General features: G+C 48.0%; 5 protein-coding genes across 5 annotated transcripts; 3 read left to right on the top strand and 2 right to left on the bottom strand.

Moving 5' to 3' along the window:
* Nucleotides 1-7,152: 7,152 nt before the first annotated feature.
* On the bottom strand, nt 7,153-10,719 carry N7525_009129 (heavy metal translocating P-type ATPase; the record flags this gene model as incomplete). The annotated part of the gene is made up of 1 exon (XM_002560323.1): nt 7,153-10,719. One exon carries the CDS (start codon nt 10,717-10,719, stop codon nt 7,153-7,155), a length of 3,567 nt encoding a protein of 1,188 aa, XP_002560369.1.
* A 2,141-nt stretch (nt 10,720-12,860) lies between these two features.
* N7525_009128 (uncharacterized protein) lies at nt 12,861-15,621 on the top strand (the record flags this gene model as incomplete). Its single annotated transcript, XM_061214605.1, has 11 exons — nt 12,861-13,140; nt 13,195-13,326; nt 13,394-13,446; nt 13,505-13,847; nt 13,907-14,006; nt 14,050-14,368; nt 14,434-14,577; nt 14,646-14,999; nt 15,081-15,250; nt 15,308-15,368; nt 15,454-15,621. The coding sequence occupies 11 exons, from the start codon at nt 12,861-12,863 to the stop codon at nt 15,619-15,621; spliced, it is 2,124 nt and encodes a 707-aa protein (XP_061069036.1).
* A 696-nt stretch (nt 15,622-16,317) lies between these two features.
* On the top strand, nt 16,318-16,776 carry N7525_009127 (uncharacterized protein; the record flags this gene model as incomplete). Its single annotated transcript, XM_061214604.1, has 2 exons — nt 16,318-16,630; nt 16,733-16,776. 2 exons carry the CDS (start codon nt 16,318-16,320, stop codon nt 16,774-16,776), a joined length of 357 nt encoding a protein of 118 aa, XP_061069035.1.
* Nucleotides 16,777-16,998: 222 nt separating this feature from the next.
* On the top strand, nt 16,999-17,482 carry N7525_009126 (uncharacterized protein; the record flags this gene model as incomplete). Its single annotated transcript, XM_002560326.2, has 3 exons — nt 16,999-17,031; nt 17,091-17,171; nt 17,216-17,482. 3 exons carry the CDS (start codon nt 16,999-17,001, stop codon nt 17,480-17,482), a joined length of 381 nt encoding a protein of 126 aa, XP_002560372.2.
* A 2,107-nt stretch (nt 17,483-19,589) lies between these two features.
* Nucleotides 19,590-21,424, bottom strand: N7525_009125 (uncharacterized protein; the record flags this gene model as incomplete). Its single annotated transcript, XM_002560327.1, has 3 exons — nt 19,590-20,909; nt 20,969-21,252; nt 21,307-21,424. The coding sequence occupies 3 exons, from the start codon at nt 21,422-21,424 to the stop codon at nt 19,590-19,592; spliced, it is 1,722 nt and encodes a 573-aa protein (XP_002560373.1).
* Nucleotides 21,425-21,866: the final 442 nt, after the last annotated feature.

The raw sequence follows: 21,866 nt of genomic DNA, 5'->3' as shown, positions 1-21,866 counted from the left end.
AGTCATGGCAGCACTTCCATCAGACTAGAAACTTTGCAATTAATTCAGCGACTTAAAACTACCATTTATGGCTTTTTTTCTAATAGTTCAAGTTACTGAGCGTAAAGCACGATAAGTTGTGGTTCCGACGTGGATTGATTCTCAATACGCAAGAGTTCTCTATACATAGTAGGTTCTGAAGTCGGTCACAGCTACTTATCGGCCCGAGGAATTAAGGGAATCTAGATAGCCTATGTGGTCGGTTTATCGCGCGTGTACAATTCACTGTCGTAGAGACAAGGCGATTTCTATATGTATGAATAAGCCCGTATATGCATTGATGGGAAGCTCTCGTGAGGTTTGCAGAAAAACTTTACACTGTGAGCTTCAGTAACGTTGCATGGATTCTATTAATTATTATGGAGAACTGTTATTGGCCAACATAGTACGAGAAGGCGGGTTGGATTGGGGGCCTGGGAAATATGGCATAAAAGTGGACATGTCACGGACTTGTCTAAGAGAAAAACTAACTTGGGTAGCAGGGTGAAATAAATTCTTGCCGTAGACTTGGGGGGTGTCTGGGTATTAGGAAATGCGCGTGGTTTAGAGTGGAGACTGCTGTCTGGCCAATAGTATTCAATAAACACCCTACTTCTTTCACTATGTCTAACAAGAAAATGAATGAATCCGTTTATTTGTTATTGTCGACCATGCTGTACTCAGATTTCTAAGACAACCAAATAGTCGGTTTAATCACCAGCTACAAGTTTGCTTGCCCGTTGACCCTCATGTTTTCTCCATTCATCGGCTAGTCGATGATGTTTCGTTTATTCTACTGATACAGTATATGTCGTGGAAATCGTCGTTGAGTCAACTCTTAAGTAACCGTTTCTATTAATATATCGTTCAACATCATTCCTCTTCAAGCGGTGTCTTTACACGATATTTTTGCCCAGTTAATCACCTCTTCTTTCTATTGCCCACACTTATTACACGCATTTCAATTTGTATTCCTATTGATTACTTATTCCGGAGCCCACGTTTTATGTCGCGAGACCTCTCACGTTCCTAGGATCATATTCGAATCCAGGATCTATGGCATGGTTCCTAGGAACGCTATTGATTGCTCCCAGGAGTAGGAATCATAGTTGTCAAGGATATAGATGAAGCATGCGGAACGGATGGAGATATGATCCGCACGGGACCCACATGATGTACATGGGTTCCCCTGAACGCGAGGAAGCTACCTTTCTTTTGCTTCCTCGCGCTACGTCTTGCATCTAGAGTCAACTATAGTTGTTCTTAATATTGATTATTCATCTTGAAACACTATCCACCTTTATGTATACGTGAGACCCTCACAATAGTTCCCTGAGACCTCCAGCTCCCGGGGGTGAACTGTATAGCTCCAGGGAACGAGGGGTGGTATCCTAGGAGCTTGGATCCTACTTCTAGGAACAATCTATAGCGTGCCTAGGAGCATAGAAACTAGGACCAGATATCATCTCTAACTGATCCAGACCTCACTGAATTTTAGATCAAGAAGGCGAACCAAACGCCACCGCTGTATGAGGCGCAGGAATATATGTATTTAGTTTTGAGTCTTGTCTAGAAATATGAAGTCCGACTTATGACCTTTGTACGAACATGAGCTATGTAGTTACAGGAGAAACGTCTCAGGACAGTTTACCACCCGAGAGGCATCTCTTAATTCAGCATATGTAATGTAGAAAGAATTTTATGTGTTTCACTATAAGAAGGCGATCACGACAATACTATCCCAAGAATCATGATAACTTGAAAAGAAGGTATTAAGAGCCTTGTTTTAAGAGCGGGATCCTCTTGTGACGATCCTCTTGAGAGCAATACGTTCACGTGAGATATTACCGAAGAGCACAAGCCTTACAAGAGGCTATACGTCATAGTTCCACCAAGTATTCTAATCCAATCAAAGGAGCCTCCACGTTATAATAATCCATATATCATATTCGGCCCCTTGTAAGGTCTAGCCTACGAAATTCGTCTTCCCTGCCTATTACCATTGCTTATAGACTGGTCGTACAATGACCCAGTCATACAAGAGTTTGTATTTATTCCGCCAAGATAATATAGCTACTCCAAGGTGGGGAAAGGAGTAGCGATGAACCAATCAAATAAGTTCGGCCAGATTTATCTTTAAACCACATGTTTCCTGAGTCACAAAATTTCACAGCCCTCGCGAATTATTGTTGTAGTCTTTTTTGAGCTCTGTTTCAGCGCTACGCGGAGATTCTCGAGAAGTTGGACGAGCAAAGCACCATCTTGCTGGACACAATCCTGCATTTGTAAAATAGTTTCCGGCGATCGTCACCATCTTCCTTCATTCTTCACGTTCTCGATCCGATGTCCAATAGAAATCCGGTTAGCCTACTGAGCATGGTTCTCTACGACGCTGTTGCAGCCTCCTATAAGACGTCAATCAAGTGTAGCCGAAGGCTGCATATAAGGGGCAGACCAAAATGCAAGAGAGTGGACATGGATGGATTTTGCCAGGCTGTTATAATTCTTTCTTTCTTTGTTCTATTTGCATGGAAAATTTGGATGTATTTTACACAATATTACGGTATTATAACAAAGGCTCATTGTCGCTACCAGCGAATGCGAGACAGCCCTACGGTGATTATCAGTGGGTTAAAATTAGATTCGCGTTTCTCGAGTCAGTTTTGGGAATAAATCGCAAGTGTAGGAAGTACTGTATTTCGGGGTAGGCGGGGAAGATTGTGAATTATGTTGTCATGGTTCCACCTCTTGGGACTGAGAGACGTAATTATCGTGGTACTGGCTGCCGCTTATATCTACGCGATCAAAAGCCCTAGAGGTCTGTCAGCGAAGTGGGTGGGGTGCTACCAGCAGTGATTAGACACGCCCAATAATATAGCGACGAAAGGGAGTAAAGCCATGGGAAGCATAAAAATGAACCATATTGGCCTGCCGGGTTACTTCCTCTACAGCAGTAGCAGAGTCTCCGACATGAAAGAGATGTAGACTGGCCGGGGAAGAAAAGGAAAAAAGGAAGATGGCTTAGATCAAGCTAGATTTCCGGATCTCCCCACCTATTTAAATATCTTCTAGAACATTCGAAGGTAATTTACAATAACCGATTAGACAGGAAAGCCTGACACGTTCATCCGAGAAACTCTAGCAACGGGAAAGGAAAATATCGTTGGAGATTATTCTTGGCAGCTTTGGGGTAGCTAAACATGGTCTCAAGGGCAGCATGGGTGTTGGACCAGAATCTCAGATATCGGGATAGGAGGGACTTACCAGAGAGTAGGGACTTACCAGAGAGTAGGGACACACTGGAGAGTAGCCTTCAGGGCGCAAAGCGAGGCTCGCTGAAATCAAAAATAGTGACTCTCGTTTCATCGAAGGGTTCTGTGGAGGCTGTACACTTGTGGGGAAGACATCGAAATGTATAATTCAGATTGTTGATTGTCGAAAAAGCTAATACTGAAGAAAGCTATGTAATACGGAGGAACTCCAATATCCTTGCTAACACATGTTACCTAGGGCAGATTGTATAAGGATGATATCCCGTACGCGTTCCGGCAGGGATACATGGTTCGAGATAGGTGGAGCATTGAGCCGCGAAGCAGCCATTCTGATCGAGAACGCCCTGCAATATTAGCTGATTTCGGATGTATAAGCGGACAGTCTTTGTGCTTACAGAAAAGAAGGGCCGCTTGATATACCCTGGTCTCTGCTTGATAAATCACTACGTCAGTCATTAAGCCTATGAAAAAATAATAATAGACCCACTCATATACGGGAGTCTTCAATCATGGAACGCGAAAAGACCACGATATTCAAAGTACTACACGAAAATCGGTCCTTTGTGTGTTGAACCTATAAAGGCAGACCCCGCATAAATGGAAGGGCAACAATTACTGGTGTTATTTGCGGTCATCAAATAGGTGCGGTAACGTGAAACGACCGTACTTGTAACGTTATTGACATATTGCCCGCTATACCTTTTACGTGTCTGCAACGTCACTACAGCATACTTTCAGCACTAGCAAATCCTTGAACCGTCGGGCATCATGTTGATACACGATAAAATATAACGGTTAGGAGTTGACCGAATCATTGATACCCTACTAAAAGTTAAAAGGTCAACCAACGGGCAAGAGAAGATTTGCAAAACAATTGATTGTCACAGAAATCTGACTACAAAAAGAATAAAAAACCAATTAACTCATTTATCTTTCAATAAACGTGGTGAAAGAAATAAGGTGTTTATTATGTATGATTGGCTAGGGAACATACTCCACTCATCAAGTGAATTTCCTAATACCCAGGCAACCCCCCAAAGTCTGGTGTAAGAATTATTTCATCCTACCAACCTAGAAAAAATCCTCCATAGCATGCCAACTTTTATGCCAGATTCCACAGGCATCAAATCCAAGCCAGTAGTTCCCCCTACAGTACGGAAGGGGGCTGAGATTTGAGGTAGAGTGCCGCTTGGCTAATAATATTCAATGATTAGGCCTTCTTTCTGTTGCCGCTCTTATTGCCCGCGTTCTAAAATTTGTATTTCTAAAATTGGTTATAGCTATGTATTCTAGACCCCCTTACTAGGACTCTCATTCCTAGGATCTATAGTATGGTTCCTAGGCACGCTCTTGGTCGCTCCTAGGGATCAGACTTAGAGTTGCTCGAGGACACGAGGTGTTTCTGGGATCACTTGATCCGTGCCTAGGAGCGCGTCTGGCGTTCCTGGGCTGTGGTTGGTTCCGGGGAACTCGATCGGCATTCCCGGGAGCCCCACATCTTGTTCCTAGGGTTCATGGGTCCAAGTCCTGTCAGGTCGTACGACCATGGCCCATGATCCTGGCGAGCCCTCTGGCTGCCAACTGGCGTCCCTCCTAGTCCCAGGCCTGGAGATGTGCGTCCGTGGTTAGGGAGCTGCGACCGCAAGGCCTTGGTTCTAGGCCCCGTGATCCAGAACAGTTGACTCAAGGCGAATTACCGACAGCCGTGGACGCAGGTCCACATTGGACGTACGTCCACGGCTCCTAATCTAGGTGGGTTTTGTAACTGTCAACTGGCGGCCACCCTGGCTTAGTGACCATAAGGGTCCTCGGTCTTCTGACTACGGTTTATATGGGTCACAGGGTAGTGAGTCCCTATTCTCCAGTGTGTCCCTACGTAAATCACCTTCTCTTTGCAAGTTCCTGGAAAGACGTGAATTATTCCTAGCTATCAAGGAAATACATGAAGCATACAGGGTGAATCAAGATATGATCCGCGGGACCCACATGGTGGGGTTCCCCTGAACGCGAGAAGCATATCTCGTTTGCTTTCTCGAGCTACGTCTTCTATCTAGAGTCCACTATAGTTGTTCTTTATATCTATGTATACGTGAGACCCTCACACTAGATGTGACCGTTTATGGATGCTTGGGTTTTACCACTACGCCATCTGGCCAAAAGGCACAATGTTTGGTCAGCGACCAAACACCCAAGCTACTCGATCTCTGACACCCACCTCTGGGAATCATTTGTTAATTCTGGGGAGCCCTCGTGATCCCAGGAATCGTACTCAGGGGATTAGGAACGGATGTAAAAAGTGTGGGTGACCCCACTGATCCACCGGCACCGATCTTGCTAAACGCTAAAGTCCAGGGAACACACTCTAGTTCTTGGGGGCTATACAGTCCATTCCCAGGAGCGGTAGGTCCTCTGGGTATGTCAAGGATATACATTAAGCAGTCCATTTCACTGTGCGCATTTTCTTTGTTACCACATTCACATTTGACATGCGTTGATCGAGACTTTCGAAGGCCTCGGCAATGCGCGCATTGCGAGACTGGGCGCCCTTTCTTTTTGATATGCAGCAGGGGATTATCTGCCTCGTATCAGCCTCGGACCATACACAGTGGACGAAAAGCGGAAGCCGAGAGTGACGTACCGCTGTGCTGGCAGCTGTTTGCACGATCGCCTCGAACACAGGCCCTGCACGCCCACTTCTCTCCTTGAATCAGCATCGCCGATTCACTGGGACAACAATATCCAAATAGGCAAACGAGGAACAGAGGGATCGTAGGAGTTAACAATATGGGAAGTAAAACAGAGAGTTGTAAAGCAGTGGCAAAGACAGGATGAATTGGATGGTTTTTAAGATGGATGGAGGTCATCGGCGGCTGAAGAACCGGTGGAGACGATGTGGTAAAGTTCCAATGGCGTAATGAAGCACCAGCCACCAGCCAATTGTGGCGATACAAGGATGGGACAGGGAGGGCATGGACATGGGGCACGCAATTATCTGCATGACTTCGCGGTGGACCTATCATATTATTGTTTCCCTTGCTATCTTGCATGCTTGCCACGCGTCGCGCTCCTCACACCGTCCGTTTGCTAGTTATCTATGGCCTCGATCACACTTGTTGAGTGTGATAAGAATCCAAGAGCAACCCATAACTAGGTAGCTAGCTTAGGGAGATTCCAGGACCTGATCTACAGCTCATCATTTTCAGTGGACATGAGTTTTGCCAAGCAAGATGATTACACCACCATTACCTAAAGCACAGACCCATTTTTATGATTTTACTGCACTAAATACCTATCCAGGTTGAGCGCCCATGGAACACGGGCAAGTCTCGCGAACCTGGTTGTGTGTGAACTCCTCCAGACCAACCAACTCAGCGACCGTGTAAAGACTCGGTAACAAGGAGCCTAGAAGGACAGGCTTTCTAGACGGCGGTGCTTGGGCTTCATGTCATTGGGTACGAGATAGCCGGTTGCGGCTGCAGCGTGAAATACGGAGAAATTATTGGCCACTTATCACCCTAGCATCGCTGGCCCCATCAGTAAACTCGGCTTCGTATTGATCGACACGCCACAACCAATGAAAACCAAGCGATCCTAATAGTATCTCATTATCTCATTATTGATGATTTGCACGTGACCCACGCAATTTCGTGACTCTCGGTGGCACCTGTGTATGAACAGCCACTCAAGTAGTTTGACTATCGCCGGGGTCATAACAGCCAATCCAGGTTGTCCAACTACGCCTTTCAGGTCTTCTTTCGTGACTTTAGCAAGAACCCGTTCAAGTGTGCATTAAACGCCAAGGTCCAAGTTCCACAGTCTAAAGCCAAAGCAAAAGTAAAAAAAAAGTCTGTTTTCGAGGAACTCAATCATCCGATCTGAAACCGACCAGTGGCAGTCGAGCCTTCATCAAAAGACTGCTGGATACGACACTGACACTGCTCAATGCCATCGCGAGGCTGGACCAGACTGGATCCAACCGGACATGGCTGCCGTTGCTGACGATTGGGTAAAACACTCCCGCAGCGACTGGCACGGCAATGCAGTTGTAAACCAGCGCCCAGACGAAGTTAAACTTGATCCGGCGGAAAACGACGCGGCTTAGATCGATGAGCGTCAGGAGAGAAGAGAGACGAGAAGACACGAGGACAAACTCTGCAGCCGAGATCGCAATGTCCGACCCTGAACCAATTGCAATGCCGACGTCGGCCGCGGTTAGCGCAGGCGAATCGTTAACCCCATCACCAACCATCGCGACAAGTGCCCGGGCGGAGCCTGTTTCCTTCTGTAGGGTGTTCTGGAGATATCGAATCTTTTCTGCCTTTTGCTCGGGCAGAATACCGGCAAGGATGTTCTCTGGCGGGATTCCGACCATGCTGCCCACCGCATGCGCGGTCGTCGGGTTATCTCCTGATATCATCCACACCGCGATACCCCGATCCTGGATAGCCTTGATGGTCCCCTTGGCCTCGATCCGGATGGGGTCGGCTACTGCCAACATGATGGAGAGCTTCCAGGGGACTATTTCGGTGGCTGATTGCTCCGGGCGGATTCTGTGCCCTACCAGGACCACAGACTTGGCCTGGCGCTTCCAGGCGCTCAATTTTTCGGCACTGGCCGAAGGGATGACGATTCCGTGATCTTGCATCAAGGCCTCATTGCCCACGATGACTTCCAGGACAGATGAGACCCGATTGCGAGCGCCGAATGAGCCTTTCATACCCTTTCCTGGTATTTCATCCACCATAATCGCTTTGAGGACCGGTGCTAGCTTGGAGGCGGCAAAAATCACAACCGCCTTAGCAATCGGGTGATTGCTGTTCTGTTCGAGCTCCATAACGGCGCCCCAAAGATCATCGACGCCTGCGCTATGTGTTACCTCATGATCAGTGATAGAAGGTTCGCCGCCCTTGGTAATGGTGCCGGTCTTATCGAAGACGATGCAGTCAAGCTGGCTGGCCTCCTGGAAGGCTTCACCCCCACCTTTGACGAGGATCCCATGCTGAGCCGCGAGACCACCACCGACAAAAAGGGCCGTCGGCGCTGCGAGTCCGATACCACAGGGGCACGCGACAACAAAAACTGAGATGGCGAATTGCAACGACCAGAAACCCCAGCCTCCCGGAGTGTTGGCCTTCCAGGAGTCGGGCAACCGGCTGGAGACACCAAGGCCTAGCCAAATCACCCAGTCCAACACCGCGATGAGGGTGATGACGGGAACAAAAAACCCCGTAATCAAGTCTGCCGTGCGCTCGATTGGCGCTCGACGGACCTGCCCCTGGCGAACGGTGTTGATGATCTGATCCAACATCGAGTCGCCTGAAAGATGGGTGACACGGACCAAGACCGGGTTTGCCTGGTTGACTGTTCCCGAAAAAACTTCGTCTCCAATGGACTTGGAGACCGGTCTTGATTCCCCAGTCAGACTCGACTCATCAAACTGTGACTCTCCGTTGATCACCGTTCCGTCATACGGAGGTGAGGCACCTTTCGCCACCCGCACCACATCTCCGAACTCCAGTTGGTCGATTGGAACTGTGCTGGAATTCGCAGAGGCGGAGAGGCTACCCGCTCCGGCCGTGTCCACAAGTGTGGCCTCTGTCGGGCGCAGCTTGCCCAGGAGGCTAACTGCATTTCCCGCTTTGGCTTTGCTGTAGGCCTCGAGCAACCGGCCGATCAGTAGGAACATGGTCAAAAAAACAACCGCATCGAAGTACGAGCCGGTATGAGAAGCTTTGGGGCTACCGTGTGGCTGCGAGGCATTGATGGCCAGGATAGCGATGGAGGAGAAGTAGGCGATGCTAGTGCCCAGTGACATAAGCATATCCATACTTCCAAAGCGATAGAATCTACGCAAGATAGGAGTTTTGCTTCCGGGTCGCCAGAGCGCCTTGAGCTCGGTGAGCATGCGGCGGTGGAAAATGTCTGCAGCGAAGAAATAGACAGGACTCGACGTGATGAAGAGCGCCCACTCAGAGCGTGATGCTTCACCTGACCACATAGGCTCCTCGAGGTAAATCCGACCGGGATTGTCGTTGTTGACCAGGGACATATACACCACACCGATGATAAAAGTCGGGATGGCAGCTAGCACGGCCAAAATCAACCGGCGAGCGATATGCCATTGATGCCGGCGATGCATCGCCTGAGAGCGTTCCTCAAGGCTCGGAGGGTGGTACACTGAAACGGTAAAGGCTTTATCGATATCGGCAATCGTGCTCATGATATGTCGGATGGTAAATTTTGGCGCCTCAGGCAGATAGCTCACAGTAATCTTCGGCTGTGTCTTGCTAGGAGGCGCGGTCACTTTTAATCTGTCCGAGTAGACGGCGAGGGCATCGAGAATCCGCTGTGGACAGCGTGGACAGTGCATCCCCTCCACCTGGATGGTCACCGACCGCTTCGAGCTGGGTTGACTAGATGTGGCTCTGCTCTCGACGTCGCCGAGGGTGGCCGTGTAACCAAGGCTGTTGATAATGCCAGGAATCTCGTCCAGGTGGTCCTTCCCTTGGAACTCCACCATCGCACTAGCGGAGATGAGGTTCACATCCACTGTGGTGATCCACCCGTACTGTTTCAGCGTGTCGGTCACTTTCCCGACGCAGGAGCTACAGGTCATGCCTTGGATGACGTACGAAGCTCGCCACGTGTCTTCCAGTCCGGACGCACTCGATGGCTGCTGGAGTCGGATCTCCTCACATTCGATCAACTCCGTGGTATAACCCGTTTCCCTAACCGTCTCGAGCAACTCATCTATGTGCGACTTATCCAGGAGCATGACAACGGCACTGTTCGTCAAGAGATTGACGTCGGCCGATTGTACCCACGGTCGAGTTTGCAAGACCCCGGTGATCTTGCTCACACAGGAGCTGCATGACATCCCACTGACGGACAATGTGACTCGCGCCCGAGTGTCGATGAGGTGGTCATCCATAACGGACACGAGCGCTTCTTCTTTTGTCTGACCGACGTGTCGACCGAGCTGATCTTTTTTGTCGGCGACTGCTTCCTTGTGAACGGTAGAGGACGTCTTCGACGACAGCATATCGAGCTGTGCGGAACATGCGTCGCATTTTGAGAGGTGCAATTCGGACTGAGCAAGGACGTCGTGTTCGAGCTCGCCACGGGAGCTTCTTCTTTGAGCTTCTGCGGCGTTGGCCTCGATATCACCCTCGCTGGCATCGGGAATAACACTGTCAACCTCGAAGGCAACATCCTCTAGAGCGCGTACGATGCGGTCGGCGCTAAGCGTAACGGAGTGCACGATTTCGATCTCATGTCGAAGAATAGATGTCGAAATGGAAAAAGGAGGCGGCTTTAGAGCTGAAAGAGTCTCCTCGACGTTTGTCACGCACGACGGGCAGTGCAAATTGTTGACTAAGATGGTGGTCAGCCTCGACTGAGGCAGCGACAACTTATCACTCGGAGCCATCTCCGGCGGATAGACGAGAGTGTGAGAGAGACCAAAGATACATAAGGTGGTTGTCCGATCTGCGGAGAACAGCTAGCTTTTATAGATCTCGAGCCTTGGTTCAGGATTGGACAGGGTGACTGATTTCGAACGTTCTAGGGTCTGCAAATGTATTACAACTTCCACCACGCTACCGCACTAATCGCGCATGTTCCTAGGTTCGCCACTGCTTGCCAGAGATGACAGGTGCTGATTCGAGATCCATGAAGAGTTGGATGCGTTATTTGTGCGGCTGAGCCAACGGCGGGAAGAAAGCTAAATCGAGGCGCCACTTCACCACGATCTTACCTTAAAGCGGGGGGCAACGCATACAGAAAAAGGTAATATGGCGAAAATAACGCACTTCAGGCCATAGTAAAAAAAGACATATCATGAAACCTCAAAATTAAAATTACCATCTCATTTTTAGTATTCAATATGTCGTGTCAAAGTTGTGATTTCCCTGACGACAAAAGTCTCTCCGCACGCGCCTTTTGATTAACTTCGACAGTTATACCCAGGTCTGCTTATTGTCCAGTTCGTGTTGTTGGTTACACCAGTATGCTCATTCATTTGTCATGGACGCTTACCAATGTATACCTTGATACCGTCCCTGATTTTGTTGTCTTTGCTGGCGCAGTCACTGCAGCTAGCATACTGATATTGCACTTTTTTAGTTTTAGTTTTATTTTTATTTTTATTTTGGCCGTCTCGATCTTGATCCTCGCGTGGAGCACCCGGCGAGAAGGCTTCAGTCGTAAAAATATCCGCCGGCCGATGGTCTGTGCTTTTTGCGCAATATCACCAACGGGTTCAGTCTTCCGATAAAGCGCCATAGCTGCCACTGGTTTACTCCGTTGGCTTCCTACGAACGACTCGAGCCGAAATAGAGGTGGATATGAGCATCCTTGAGAGCATCCAATTCCGTTCTAGGAGCTTGCAGCGATCATCCAGGAGCCAAGATGATGTATAGATCATTGCCAAAGAACATACGCAATGATTGGTCCCACCTAGCTTATGTGGGTTTTCCTAGGCGCCTGAGCGCCTTTGCATTCCTCGCGATGTGTTTTGTCTTGTATCTAGTATCTAGAAGCCCCTAGCGACACCTTGGTGATTATCTTTATCCAAGGACATGCTCCGAACTTCGATATTTCACTTACCCTACGTTCAGGGTGCGTCAATCAATCTCTGCCCCCAAAAAGAGCCAGGTATACAATGAGAGAGGACGTACATCAAATTTCTTCCTTTAGTTGGGAGTGCAAACAGTGACTGAAATGGGAGCGTCACAATTTCATCGACTTGTCTGTGCCACAATAACTGAAACATCCCCTAAAATACCGCTCTCCTGAATAGGGGACATATTCACAGTGTACTCTTCACAGTTGAGGTTCGCCATATCAAACTGATTATGAGTCCGAGTCCATGGACCATTCCAATACAGCGAGACTATTTGACCGTCGATATCGTGGTATAAATCCAAAGTGCCTTCGACCCCCACTCTGTAAGTTGCGCTGCCACAGAATGATATTGTTCTGTTCTCATCATGTGGAATCATTATTTGATTCACGTCTTCGGGAGACAAAAGCTTAGCGATATCGCTTTTTTCGTACGGTTGACCACTTCCCGAGTAAAGTTAGTCCAATTTCAGTCTCTGAATGGTAATATTTCTCAAATACCAGGCTATGACGGTGTTCTTGATGACAATGTTGCCCTTAGGAAGATCGTTCTGGACGCTGATGGAAAGACGCTGTGTGACATGATGTTCCATCTTCGAGGATTTGAACTAATACTCTCATGTAGAGTGTACTTGTCAAAATAGAAACTCGCAATAAGAAAAAGTTTCAGAACTAATATACACGTCCGAGTGCCTTTCGCCACCTGGCACGTTGGGTTCTGGGCTGTCTCTGCTTTCTGCGTTACGCGTAAGAGACATCAATATTCCAAGGAACTTAAAAGACCAGGCCAACCGTTCTGAAGGCCAAGCATCCATATCCAATGCGATCGTTAACTTTTTGACAATTCGATTGCGGGCCCACTTCGGTCATTTGACCAATCCACATTCTCCTATGCGCGATTAGTGCGTAAAATTATGTCATAGTTTACCAACAGGCCAACTTTGCGCCATGTCCCTGACATCGAGCAGTGCCAAGACCGCGCTAAAATCCGCGAAAATATCGCAGTCTCGTGGCTGTACGGAGGTGACGGATATAATAATGGCGACGTTTTCGCCCCCACAAGGGATTAAAGCGTGCCTTTCTACAGTAGCTCCTCCTTATCTGCCAAAGATGTCCGTTTGCCGGACTTCGTACGCCATTTGGCTTGCACTTTGTTACTTTGTGTCTCATTCAAATGCTATTCTCCGTACATACAACTTGACGGTGCATAATGACGTTAAAGCTCCGGGTACGTGGACCATGAGCGCCAAACATGGGACTTTCAGAGCTAATTCCTAAATAGATGGTGTCAGCCGCGAAGTCTTTCTGATCAATGGTCAGCTACCGGGGCCCCTAATCGAGGCAGACGAAGGCGACGATCTGGAAATCTTTGTCAAGAACGACCTCCCCGTTGATACTTCTCTTCACTGGCACGGTAAGTCACTTCCATGAGGAAACATTTTTTTTATTAGAACCAGTGATCACTGATTGTGCCATAACAGGGATTTTGCAAAGGGGTAGTCCCGATATGGATGGAGTGCCTGGTGTCACGCAGGTCAGTCCTTAAATATTTGACGGTAATTTACATCCTTGTTGCTGATTCTAGACCATAGTATCCCATACCTCCTGGCGGTAACTTCACCTACAGATTCTCGATCAAAGATCAGTATGGCTTCTTCTGGTATCATTCCCACGTTAGAGCATACTACAATGACGGCATAAGAGGGCCACTCTTGATACGACCATCTCCCCAAAGACTGCGGCCATTTGAAAAGCTTGCTCATAGCCCACACGAGCGTGATATCATTCTGCAGACGGAGAGGGACGCTACATCCATTCTTTTGAGTGACTGGACACATGAACTTTCGGACACCATTTACGCTCGATACTTTGAGACAGGCGCTTTTCCAAATTGCGTCGACAGCATCCTTGCCAATGGATTCGGGAGGGTTGAGTGTTTACCGGAGTATATGCTCCAGGCAGGACCCAATATGGGATATGAAGATATGAACCAGCGTTCTTCATCAATGATGGCAATGTCAATGGCGAAACGAATGGACATGGACATGGACATGAGCACGGACGCATCCGCCACATCTTCTCAGATGTCAACAGGTACGATGGCTATGGATACGACCGTGGATATGACTATGTCTAGCACTTCTATGTCCGCAATGCCGATGTCAGCTACAATGACGATGTCGGACATGTCACCGTCCATGACTTCATTGAGTCCCCGTGGCTGTATGCCGCCAATGATGTTTAGGCAAGGCTACAATGTCAGTTCACTCCCACCTGAGACCTGCACCAATACTTCGTCGTCCTTGCTCACCATCCCTGCGGATCACACGAGTGGTTGGCTCGCGCTGAATCTGGTCAACTCCGGTGCAGTCAGCAAGTTACATGTCTCTCTGGATGCACACTCTATGTTTGTCTATGCTGCCGACGGATTGTATGTGGAAATACAGGAGGTGAAGGTGAGCATACCTTTGAAGAGTATCCGTTATATCCCCCAGCCTGGGCTCACCACATGTCATTTTAGGTCCTGGAAATAGAGATCGGCCAACGGTACTCAGTGATGATTCGACTTGATCAGAAACCGGGGAATTACTATCTCAGATTCGCATCATACCCCAATGGTGACATGCAACAAGTGCTTGAAGGGCAAGCTATTGTGTCCTATAACGTAAGAAAATCGGCAAGCAAGTCGCGACCATATCATGCCCGTGCTGACTTTTCGTTTTCATTTTGCAGATGAGCATGATGAGCAGCAGAACCCCAATGAACGTCACGGTCGATCCCTCAACCATTTGGATGTTGACCAACGGATCAGCCAAACCTGATACCAGCGTACTTAATCCTCAGTTGCTTTCTCCCTTCGCGCCTGTCAACCCTCCCTCAGCACCAGCAGATCAGACATACACTTTCACAATTAATCAGACCGACATTGTGACATGGGTAGTGAATGACGCCTCATACTCTGAGCCAAAAATACCAATCATCCAGGGCAACGTATCAGACGGTTGGCAGGCGAATACAACCATCCATGTGCCGTCTAACTCAACGATTGATATTATTATGAGAATTGCAAACGATTCGATGGATACGGTAAGTCTGTTGGATTAGTGATTCCAACGACCTTTCTATGATGTGGACAGCTGGAACTAATGGGGGATAAACTCACCGCAGATGAGCCATCCCATGCACCTACACGGCCACACTTTCTGGGTGCTTGGGTCCGGTACCGGCTCTTTCCCGTATGATTCCGCGACGGACGCCCCAGAATCCCTAATAAATCTTCGAAATCCTCCTTATCGTGACACAACTAATCTTCCTCCGTCAGGATGGGCCGTGATCCGGTAAATCACCTGAATATTCTACTGGCAAGACAATAGCTTACCTTTTCTTAAAAACAGATATGTTACGGATAATCCCGGCGCGTGGATCTTTCACTGCCATATCCAGTGGCACATGGTGGTGAGTACAAATGGCTAGACGGTCGTATCCTAAATAATCGCAAAAATCTTGGTCTTGCTAACATTACATTATTTTCCTTCACAAGAGCGGCATGGCACTTGTCCTTGTTGAAGGACCGGATCAATTTCCCGCCCTGATTGGTCAGTCTAATAATGGTACCCCTCCTGCTACGTCAGCGGCGCCGATGCGTCGTATCAGCTCTCGTCAGACTGCTTTGACTGCTGCTGCTGCCAGTCTCATGATGTTGGGATGAGTCCGGAATATTAGATACAGCAGAATCTCTTTTTTGTCGATATTTTAAGTTGAGCGGTGCGAGAATCGGCCAGTTACCTTCCTTCAAGTATGCAAGGTACGTGGGTTTTGCCATCGAGCTGCTAGTATCTGGCGGTTTTTCTTAGTGCGTTATCGCAGTAGATTATGCTGTTTATATGTTGGTGTCACAATCTGAAAACATCTGAAAACAGTCAAACACGCAGGGCCTGAATCGTACTATAAGATCACTGGTCTACATAAAGTGGGCTAGTTTACAGAGACCTCGATGTGGGACTTCGACGAAATTGTTCATGTTTAACTCCTCTGCGAGTTAGGTTCTGATCGAGAGTTTCCATGGACTGGCTCTTTGGCCGTAGTGATCAATAGAGGGGTAAAAACAGAACCAGCCGAAGAAACGATCATGACCATCGACAATACTCCTCGAGTCTCAAGGTAGAATGGCACCACAAATTAAAAGCTTGGCACCCAAATCAAAAACCCATCGTCCAAGTCATGTCCCTCATGTCTCGAAGAGGCCTTCAAAGGCTAGTACAGCTTGTTTTGGATGTCGAAGACGGAAAGCCAAAGTAGGTACCATTTCCCCAGATGGAGAGTATGACTCACAGCCCCTCCAAAAAAATAGTTCTATGGAGGGATACCCTGCGTGTCGTGCAACCGAGAGTGTGCGCCTTGTATTATGAACGAAGAGAGCGATGGTCGGCGAAAACTCTCGTACAAACGAAGAATTGCTTCACTAGAACATGACCGCGCTTTGCTTATGCGCTTGATGGAAAGTCTTCGCACCCATGATCAATCGGAAGCCGACAGAATTGTCAGAGCAATCCGCAACGGGGCATCGTTAGCTGAGATGGATTTGGTTCTCACTGCAGGCTCTGGATTGTGCGAACCTCGACGAACGCTAGAATTCAAGGTCGGCAATTTAGACACACGGGAATCGGAAAGTGGGACATCAGGCGCGCGCCAGACTTATTTGGATCTAAATCAGCTATGTGTGTAGCAGTCACGTTATGCGATATGCCGACGTATCATCTATAGACCCGGTTTCATGCAGTATTCGTAAGGTAATTGCGACAGTATGAATAAGCCCGTAGGTGAACAACTACGTCTCAGGCAACGACAGGAGCCTGAGTGGTAGCTGGGTTAGGCATAAGCTCGATTAGTCAACGTATTGATAAAATGTAATTGGCTGCAAGTGATCAACGAGAATTTCGAGCGAGGTGGTTAACGCAACAATAGCACGTGACAGAACAAAAACGTCATAGACCTTTGGTCGGGGGATTCATAAGAATTGCAGTTCAGGTAGACAACCATCGAGTAATTGGAAAGTCCTTCTGAGAACACTGGACTACCTCTTAAAATGCAATCAGGGGGCAAGGAACCATATCCTGAAGTAGGGCCTTTCCACACCCACCCAACCCTGGAGCAAAGACGCTAATAATATTCCCTCAGCCATTGTCGGAAAGTGAGAAACGTCACTTGAGCAAGTACGGAAAACGGCCGCGTGGAGGCTTACTGGGTGAAAAGTCCAAGGTACTTAAAATGTGATTTATTGTGAGTGTGCTGACAATCGGAAGGAACGGACGTACTTTGACTCCGGCGACTTTGCTTTTTCCGCCGCTCATCGAGTGACCGATCTCGACGCTATTCAAACAGGCAGAGCGCATCCCCACCGGGACAATATTTCGCACCCTTCTTCCACTATCCCGGCTACCAGCAACGTTGACAAGAAAGCCAACGAGGATATGCATAGGAGGGAACCAAGTCCCAAAAGAAGTCTTCTCCATAGGCAAACGAATGAAGACCCCACAGACGAGGATAATCTCTTCTCTTTCGAAGATTGAAACCAAATCGTCACAGCAATATAAATCGATATGTGGTTCAGCAGAACAGCCAAATAGGGACAATACGACAATTCCTAGGTGAAAGCTTATTGTGGAGAAAGAAGAGCCAGTCGACCAATGATACAACCCCTGGGAGCTGTAGGTCCTATGGAAATTCTCCAAGTATAGGCTTGCGACGATCAAAGATATTGCAAGCCTCTTGATTGGATTGTGTGTTTTGCAGGGTCATGTTATGCTACTCCAAGGTGGAGAAAGGAGTGAGAGAGAACCAATCACCCATTATGTTGCCACCCGCAACAAACTAGCTCATTTGCACGGTCGCCCATAGGATCCGTGGCTATGAAGCACATTGTTTTCTGGGGCACGACGTGAGATATGACTTTCGCATGCTGGGTGCTACCCACTGGCCCGTTTCAGTAACGAAGTTTGCGGCATTTGATTGGGGAGTCCTTGCTTGACTCCCTAGTCCTGGACCGCCTAGTCGTGCTCGACACTCCCTGCCCTCTTTCCTTGGAAGCCATATTTTCTTACTACAGTACAATTATGACTTCTTTTTTTTCCCTTATTATTGGTCGCAAAAATCCACCTAGTCATGATCTTTTCCAAATACTATTGAATGGAAAACTCGGCTTCCATCGGAATCCGCATGTTCCCTGATGATCCTCTAGGTTCTCACATTTGTAGACCCATAGATTATCCATTAGTCACTATGATTATCTGACGTTCCAGAGAGAAATCAAGCTACCTTCTAACGTGCTGATGGAAACCCGGTCGGAACAATCGCGGGGTCGAAGCCAGCGCGGGTTCGTAATAGATTCGGCAACGAGGAAATGCACACTTGCATGTACGCTTAGTCGACTGTGGCGTCACATAGCCGGAGAATAAGTATTCCAGAGGAGAAGAATAGGATGAATACTGTTCTATGCCAAAACCATTGTGGCATCTTGTTCGCACGGCTACGGCTGAAGGTCACCGTAGACATCATACCTAGCAAACGGAAATGCAACCTATTTAAAGTGTATGAGGAGAAAAATATGTAAAGAATTTCATTGCTAATAATCATTGGGTACCATCCTCATCTACTCCCTTTCAGTCATAAGAGCTATCAGCATTGCTGAAGCCTTTTCCACAGCTTAACAGTTATCCCTTGGTTGAATTTCCACCTAAAAAAGACTTCCCAGTAGAGATGGCTTTGGTAATATTGCTCGAGAGAAACTGGAAGGCCTTAAAAAAACTTATCGGTCTTAAAGTTGTGTCAGAAAAGATAGGATTTACCAACCAACCGAGCCTCATGACGATGGAAGGAACAGTGATGCTGTTCATGCATGCAAGCGCAGGGTAATTTTGTGATGTGTACTCGAGTATGTGGCTTTGGAGTACGTGAGTCATGGCATGCAGATGTGAAATAGTCAAGCTAGCACGTGTCGTCCAGGCTATGGCCGCATCACTGAGACTGCTACAAGCTCTGAAATCTCTGTTCCTAGACCACCGAAGACTGTTTCACAATGTAGAAAAGAGATTAGCCGCGGAGGAGGGCGGCAAGGACCATCACCGAATTGAAGGCGACTGCGGGGACCCACTACTTACAGCACAGCTGATAAGCCAATGAAATCGATATTCACTGAGGCAGCGTGACTGTCTTGGCTGAGAACCCCCTGGTCGCCTCTAGACTGTCTCAAGGTCTAGGCTTAGAATGATTGGACTAGGAAATACTACGAAGAGCCAGCTCATATAGCGTGTAGCGCGGGAGCGGAGAGACTAGGACTGGGGTGTTCGGCCACGACTAAAGAGTAGTGCAGGACTAGCAAGGACCACTCGCCAATTAAATACCGCAAACTTTGTGATTGAAATGGACCAGTGGGCAGCTGCCTGTCCTGACGACTGCGACGCACTCGGTTCTAACCGCTGTGGAAAAAGGTCTATTCATCGTACCTTGGAAGTAAACACATGGATTTTTGTAGCATATATTTGCATTACAGGACAAAAGATAACATGTAATTATTCATGAATTGTCACTGGCTGGACTTCTTTGCTCGTATTTCTTTGTCTGGAACGGAACGCATCTAAGATTCCTTGAAAAAGCAAAGGGAGCCCCAACAGCAGACCATTAGTTAGTAGCAGATTCGAGAAAGCCTCTTTTGGCATTTGCAGGTGACGAATGCAAATGGTATTGTTCTTGTTGAGCAGCTGCGCGAACAATAGGATCAAATGGCATGATGTGCTTGGCGGCTTTGACGGAGACTCGCCACGAGATGCACGGCTCCGTCGCATTGTCACCATGGAATGCCTCCCAGCGAAGGCACACGTTTGCGTTACCGCCTGGTTCAGATACCTGCATCTGATTCAGCGCCCCAGTGACCTGAGAATAGTCAAGCCACAAATTCTCAGCGGGACCAGAGATACCGTGGGTGACATTGAAATCCTCCGACAAACGGATGGTGCCAGCAAATATACCTAGGAAGTCTCCCTCGCATATCGGCACAATAGAAGAGACGAATAGAGTCTCGTCATCCTTGGGCAGAAGAGTGATGAATGCGGACTTGTCTGACCCACCTTCGTATACCGATTCATCACCGTGTGGTATGCCAAGAATATCAGTCGAGATAGACTTTGAGCTGCGTTGCCTGAATATTTCTTCTTCAGCGTTGACGGCCCACTCGTTTGAAGCATTATTCCACGAGGGCTCTGGCACTTTCAGTCGTTCTAGCACTTGAAGGTTGCTGAGGTAGCTAAGACGCTTCGAGTCTCCTGTTTTCAATTTGGTAATCCGCATTTCCAATTGTTCGATATGAGATCGATACTCGTTTTCCCATCTCAAAACTTTATCCACGAGTGGAGTTTCCGATGTCTTGGAATAGCCCCTGCAGAAACTGTCGAATTCTTTTGTACGGTAGAGGAGAATTTTGTCAACGCCAGCCTCACGCATATCGAATATGTTTTTCCAGAAAATGCGGTACTGTCGCTGGTTTTCTGCACCCACGCTATACCCAGTGTCCTCCATGAATTTCTTTGTGGCAGCTTTTTCCGTCATGGTGAATCCATCAGCCGGGCCCTTGGCGGGTGGCAGCGTGGCAGGGTCGATCAGCGCCGCGCACTTGAGAATGATTGGCCAGAAGATAGTTTCGTTGTATCTTGTCTGTATTGCTCTGCCCGTAGTTAGAGCAGTGTCCCTTCGAATGGCGTGAATTGCCTGCTCATAATTGTATCGAGAGACATCTTTGACATGCTCCCGCATCCTCTCGAGCCTAGTTGTTGCCAGGGCCATGCAGTCGCGCTGCCCATATTGTGCGATATCAGAGTTGCATTTGACACATTGCATCAATATTGTTGTTATGACCTTCATCTCGAAGGCTGAGTCTAGGTGTAATGGCAAAGAGCTGTCACGGGGATTCGGCACACACGAAGATTCGGCGTCGTCGACTTCGGACTAGACATGAACTATGTATCCATTAGACTTCCTTCAATCTGGAGGACAAAATAACATACCGTTGTTTGTATTTCTGGCGAAATTGATTCCTCATCAGCTACTGACGCTCCGGGAGGTTGATCTATCAACTCCGACTTGTCGCTTCTTTTCCTCTTCTTTTTCTTCTTTTCCGTGCTGGCCATATCGCTGTAGGTTGTTGGACCGTCCTTTCCTGTCTGTTTCATAAGTCGATAGGACCCGCGAGTTTCATGTGGTGGAGTCGGAGGGGTTTCTATAGTCGCTTCCTTAGCCTGAGAAATAGGCTCGGTCGCACCTCCAGCAATCACGAGTCGAGCTTTGTAAACTAAAGCGACCGTTAATGATCCTTTCTCTCAGACGTTGGCGGGGGCTAACTCACCATGATCGGCAGCGTGGGCGATAACCAGATTAAGGTGCTCCTCACTGTCCTCAATTCCGCAAATTGTGAATAGCTCTCGTATCTTCTGGGCTGTCAGGCTCAAAATGGCTTTATCCATGGCGGGCGATGATGATGGCAAAAGACTAAGACTACGTCTTGTCAATGAAGGCAGAAACCCTTCTGGAACGTTCGGGGCAACGGTTGCCCTCTGGCTGGGGGGAGGGAAGAATGAGCCAATCAAATCAACCACAGGCGAGGCTCACAAAAATAGCATCAACCAGGCCAGGCAAGACTTGACCGGGATTGACCCCCTCTTTTTGTTGTGTCTCTGTCGGCCATTGCATATCAAAAACAAATCAAACCATACAACTTTGTAAATGGTTCTTTCCGTAACCTTCACTGTCAGGATAGGTGCAACGCCCATCTGGTATGTGACTTACGCGCAAGGACAGGACAGAGCTTTAGGGAATATTGGTATCTGCCCCTGAATTTTCGAATCATATCCCCAGGCGTCTCTCCGTATAGTTTATTCCGAAAATGGGACTGTTCACGATGCGCCA

This window comes from Penicillium rubens, assembly GCF_028828025.1.
Source record: "Penicillium rubens strain IBT 27055 chromosome Unknown utg000003l_segment0_segment0, whole genome shotgun sequence".
Classification (NCBI taxonomy): Eukaryota; Fungi; Ascomycota; class Eurotiomycetes; order Eurotiales; family Aspergillaceae; genus Penicillium; species Penicillium rubens.
Note: the sequence above shows the minus strand (reverse complement) of the source record. Positions and strands in the feature narration are given on the sequence as shown.